This window comes from Chaetura pelagica, unplaced genomic scaffold (assembly GCF_000747805.2).
Source record: "Chaetura pelagica isolate M959 unplaced genomic scaffold, ChaPel_1.0 scaffold325, whole genome shotgun sequence".
In the NCBI taxonomy this organism is placed as follows: domain Eukaryota; kingdom Metazoa; phylum Chordata; class Aves; order Apodiformes; family Apodidae; genus Chaetura; species Chaetura pelagica.
In genome coordinates this window covers 48,902-54,493 of record NW_009953307.1, presented here as the reverse complement: position 1 = coordinate 54,493, position 5,592 = coordinate 48,902, and the positions used below count along the sequence as shown (strand labels likewise).

The following is a 5,592-nucleotide window of genomic DNA, read 5'->3' as shown; positions in this document are numbered from 1 at the left end:
GCCCGCGGGCCCCTGCGGGTCCCCGCGGCTCCCCTGCGGTGTCCCTGTGTGGGCGGGGGCTGCTCTCGGCGACGTGGGGTGTTCCGATCCGAGCATCGGTCACTTCCCATCCCCCCGCCTTTGGCCGGTCCCTCCGGATGTGGTCCCGGTAGCTGCCAGCCTGGCCGGGCCTCCAGCGGGGACCGTGACACCCGCCCGGAGCCCAGCGGCGCTCTGAAGCTATCGCTGCAGTTACCGGCAAGGTCCGGAGGCACCAGCAGCACTCCCGGCTCAACGGGACCTGTCTTGCAGTCGCTTGTCCTGCCCCTCTTTAGTGGCAGCAGGTCCCCAGGAACCGCTCACCAGGGCCACGGTCCTGTGAGGGCATCAAGGCAATTGCCGTGCACAGGGTGGGGATGGAGATGGAGAGTCGTGTCTCACTTACTGGGGACCGTCGTGGCTGTCCTTCCCTTCCAGCGCCGTGGGAACATTTATCTGGAGTGGGAAACACTGAAACCAGACAGGGGGGCAGCTGGCAGAGTGTGTCACACCCAGACCTGGCCAGCACCTTCCTTTGGGGCTGGACAGAGCCAGGCTTGGAAACATCCTGGCAGAGGAGATAACAGAGAGGAGCTGGGTTCCCTTGGTCAAGATTGTGGGGTGACCTGGGGCTGGAGGGCATATGGACAAATCCAGAAGGACACATGGAAATGGACCCATTGCCCCCCAACACTCCACCCACATCCCTCTGTTCCCAAAGCACTCCATGTCTTGCCCAGAGAAGTGGGTTGAGCAATGGTCTCCCTCGATCTCTGCTCCTGGCTCTTAGTGGGCTGGATTTTCTTGTCTGTCCTTATATGCTGAGTTGCCACCTTGTTTGCAGCCTGAACAGGCTCCACTGCCACTAGCCAGCTCACAGGGACCCACCACATGTCGTCCCATCCTGGGGTCCCTGTGAGGGCACTCACAGGTCCTTCAAGCTGGACGATTCCCTGCAGTTCCCAGGAGTGTGTCAGAAAGGCTCTTGTCCTGTGTGTGTGCCTACCTGGTGCCCACCCTGCACAGAGTGGGCGCCCTTGCACCTGTGGGGTGCCCAATGCCCTGCTCCTGTCAAAGCTGTTGGTGGGCTCAGTTTCCCAGCTGGTGCCAATGGGGTGGGAGGGGAGAGCTGTGGGTAAGAAACTCTTAATTGCAGTGGTGGGAGCACCCCTAGCATCTGGACACAGAGCAGGCAGAACCCATGTGGCCACCAGCCTGGGGAAGAACCAGGCTCATCCTGGCAGAGCTGGGCTTCAGTGGGGCCCACCATGCCAGTGTCCCATGTGGAGCTTGTGCCTTTGGGACAGGTCATTTCTGTCTGGGGTGCTCAGCTGTCATGTCACGGTGGAGCAGCATGTGTTGTGGGTAGCACATCTGGATGGGCTGGGGACACCTCAGCGAGCCTAACTGGTGAGGACAGAACTTCACTGGGACATTCCCTTCCTTTCCCTGTAAAACAAGCTGGGAAAACACAGCCCATGGGAATGTGGCATCCAGCAGAAAGATGCTAACAGGTAATCGGAGTCTTTCCCAGCTTGGGCTTTGCCTGGTGCCCCTGTGCCCCCCCTCTGCCCTGATTCCCAGGCTGTCAGGGTGCAGGGAAGGTGTGATGCAGTGTGACAGGCAGGGATGCTGCAGAGTGTGTGCCACCTCGATGGAGCTGCCAGGCTGGTGACAGCCCCGGCGCCGAGTGCCGGCTCGTGTGCAGCCGGGCGGGTAATCCGCTTACGGGAGCACCGGCACTGCCCCGGGCCCCCACTGCGGAAATCCCCACTCCTGCGGGAGTGTGGGGTGGGACGGTTGGAAAGCGGTGGGTGTTGTTGGAGAACTGTGCTGGGACCAGGCAGGGGGGCTTGGGGGGTAAGGGGCACCACTGGCCCAAGGATGAGGGGGTGCTGCAGCCAGTGGGGAAGGAGTTGCAAAGCCATGGGGTCGTGCAGAGTCAGCCAAGGGTGGTGGCACTACTTCCCTGGGATGGAACTGAGAAGGGGCAGCTGAAGCTGGCTGGGCATAGTGGGGTCTCTGAAGCTTTGGCTGGCTTCAAAGCTGGATGGAGAGAGATCTGGCACTGGGGTGAGGAGTAGGGTTGGGATCCAGGGAAGTTGGGGACCAGCACAGAGACATCCAGGCCATGTCACGTCCACAGGCTTGAGGTTCACTGCACCTGTCCCTGCACCAGCTGATGCTTCAGGGCTTTTTAGTGCTTCCTCGGCAAGTGCAGATCTTCTGCAGCCACACAACCCCAGCTCTGTGCCCAGGCTGCTCTGATGCATCTTGACATGCATCAAGGTGAATCACTGTCCTCGGTGAACCCCCATTGTGACAGTTTGGGTAGCCTTGCTGCCACTCACAGGCTTTTTCTGCAATGCCATCAACCCTTTGCCTCCCCAAGGAAGCTGGGGAAGCCAAGGCAGGACCTAGAATCATAGAATCTTAGAATGATTAGAGTTGGAAGGGACCTTAAAGATCATTAGTTCCAACTACCCTGCATGGGCAGGGACACTTCCCACTAGATCAGGCTGCTCAGAACCCCATCCAACCTGTCCTTGAACACTTCCAGGGATGGAGCTTCCACAGCTTCACTGGTCAGCCTGTTCCAGTGTCTCACTACCCTCACACTAAAGAGTTTCCTCCTGATCTCTAACCTAAATCTCTCTTATTTCAGTTTAAAACCATTACCCCTTGTCCTCTCACTACAAATTCTTGAAGCAAGGCCCTCCCCAGCTTTCCTAGTGTCCCTTCAGGTACTGGAAGGCCTCTGTGAGAGCTCTGACCTCTGGAGCTTCTGCCAGAGATCTTAAGGTGGGAATCATCCCTGCTTCTTCCAGCCCAGAATTGGGTCCTTTCCAGCCAGAGCAGCAGCTTGGAGCTGTGTGGGGAAGCTTTAACTTTCAGGTGCAAAAATGTTGAGTTTTCTAACAGTTGTTCATGAAAAATTGGTTTTCTCCCCTCTAAAGGGGCTGAAGGGACCTTCTGGGGTAACTCCAACTCCAAGGTGGGAAGTGGAAGAGGACATAGTGTGCACCAGGATGGAGGAGGTTTCTGTCCTGGGATGGAGAAGGTTTTTATCCTAGGATGGATGTGTTTCCAAGGGCTGAATGTCCTACTGGGCTGTAGCTAAGCTCATCCCAGGGGGACTGGTGGTGATGATGATGACAGTGGTGGTGGTGGTCACGCAGCCCCCCCAGGACCTGCCTTGCCACTTGCTTGGCCAACAGTGTTTGCTGGTCTCTGACATCTCGACAACCGTGCAGGAGCTGAGCTCTGCTCTGGCCCAGGGCTCTCTCTCCCCTCCTGTCCACGCCCCCCCGCCACCCCCCTGGTCCTGTCCCCCAGCTGCTGGATGCTGTGGGTGCCTGCCCAGGGTGGGGTTATGCTAATACTGCTCTCCAGCTCCCCACCCGCAGCACAGCCGGTGCCACTCCGCATCCACTCCGGCCACCGTGACACTGTTTCTGCCATGGCCACCTGCCCTGAGCTGCCGCCTGGACAAGAGGTACAGGGGCACAGTCCCCCCCCCCGGCAGGGCCGGGGAGGGGACAGCTGGGAATGGGGGACCTCGGGTGTGCCACAGCTGATGCTCCATTTCTGGGCCAGCCTTGCTGGGGGACGCACTCACTGCAGGATCCCCAAGGACTTGGTGCGACCCACCCCATTCTGCAGCATTGCCGGGGCCATCAGTTTCTGTGGGGTGGAGGACGAGGGTATGAGGGGGGGAGCCCTGAAAGGCCGGAGCCCTGTGGGGTGGGGACGGAAAGCATTTGGCAGTGTCAGTGTCATTTCCCACCCCTGTAGTGCCCTGGCTAGTCTGTGCTGTGGTGGGGGCTGGTGCTGAGCTCCCCCTTCTAGGTCAAGGTCGGTGAGGAGGAGGATGCTGTGGTCACAAAGACCCGCTGAGTACTATCGATCAACTGGGGGAGGGGGAGAAGAGGGATGCTGGTGGCTGTGCGGGCACCCAGAGGCAGGCTGTGAACACGCAGCCCCACAGCGCCACGACCTTATTTCCAGCCCAGTAACTCGGCGCATCGCGCTGTGCCACAGGCGTGGGTGCCCTGCGCTGGGGGAGCAGGGACACAGAAAGGGTGGGGACGTGTCCCCATGGAGGGCTGTCGCCGTGAAGCCCTGATCTGGGGAGTGACTGACCCCCAGATGTGAGCCTGCAGGGTTGGGGGCTCCCCAAGGTCCTGTGGTCTCACTGCCCATGGGGCTGGGGGCTCCTGGCAGTTGTGGTGGCATGGGATCAGGGACGCCAGGGTTGGTCCCATGGAGCTGCTGCCGGACATATCCTTGGGAACACATCTCCTGCCAGTGCTTGTAAACAGGATGTGGAGCCGTCCCAGTTCCAGCATCCCCATGCCAGCCCTGCCACCCCATGGAGTCACTGGTGTGGGAGCTGCTGCTCCCAAAGCTGCTGTCTGCACCAGTCCCGGGACAGGCAGAGCCAAAGCAAGGGAGCATTGCGGGTCCAGTGTGGGCATGGAGACAGCCTGAGCATGGGGTCTGTAGCCCTTCTGCACAAGGGATGTCCTTTTGCCCCCAAGCCCTTTGCACACAGGTTGGTTGGGAGCCCCTTCTGCTGTCACCCACACCGAGACCTGGCAAGCAGGCAGGCAGTGGGGCTCAGGCAGACCCCTGCCACCATATGCCAACCCCCTGGCTCTGGGTCCCCTGCCAGCTCCTCTGCCACTGCATTTCATCTCTTGGTGTCTTTCTGTCCTCCTTGGTGTGCCCTCCCCATCCTTCTGGCAGGCCATGGGGTTTGTGGGGGCTCTGGCTACTCCAGAAAACTCAGAGGAGCAGCAGGGGGCCCAGGAGGAATGTCCTTGTCCCCTGGAGTGCCAGGAGCCAGCTGCCATCCCACTGCCACAAGCTGTAAGCGCCCTGAGTGCATGGGACCATTACTATCCCCACTGTAATCCCCATGGTGTCCCCATTGCTGTCTCCAGGGTAGTGGCTCTTCCCCTGGGGTGGCTGTGTATAGTCCCTCCCCTGCCCCCCATCCTAGAGGTGCATGTGTCTGGCTGCTGTGGCCTGGGAACTCATGAGATCAAGGCAGGTGATGCCACCTGAGGTGGGCACTGCCACCATTGGTGTCACTTCCTGTCTTGGTCCCTAGATAAAGCATTTCCTGAAGGACGACTCGGAGGAAGCTGAGCTGACCCAGTTCCTGAGGGATTGCCCATCAGCTAACAGCTCCAGGAAGGTGGAGCCACCAGAGAACAGGCAGGAGCCTGGCCACCCACCCTGCGGCTTGGGCCGGGTCCCCCCTGACGAACCCACCGATGAGAGGGATGCCAGGATCTTCTCCCGGTCTCGACCCTCGGATTTGCAGCAGCACATCGCTGCCCCTCCACCCCCCAGCCCCAACCGTCCGCGGAGCCCCTGGGGGCAGCTGGACCCCTATGACTCCTCCGAGGTGCAGGATGTGTCCGTGGGGAGGGGGCGTGGGGTGAGGGGCTGCAGAAGTCATGGCGGGGGATGTCCCCACCCTCCCAACCCAAGGAGTCCAGGCGGGCTGGGCCATGTCACAGCATTCCCTCCTGTCCATGTGAACAGAGGGAAGGAGGGGGCCTG

General features: G+C 60.4%; 1 protein-coding gene across 1 annotated transcript in view; it reads left to right on the top strand.

Moving 5' to 3' along the window:
- Positions 1-4,770: 4,770 nt before the first annotated feature.
- LOC104389108 (septin-5-like) overlaps positions 4,771-5,592 on the top strand; it is an 8,482-nt gene continuing 7,660 nt past the window's right edge. Inside the window, exons 1-2 of the mRNA XM_009998062.1 lie at positions 4,771-4,890; positions 5,135-5,434. Of these exons, the coding sequence (XP_009996364.1) occupies positions 4,771-4,890; positions 5,135-5,434 (420 nt within the window). The remainder of the gene's footprint in view (positions 4,891-5,134; positions 5,435-5,592) is intronic.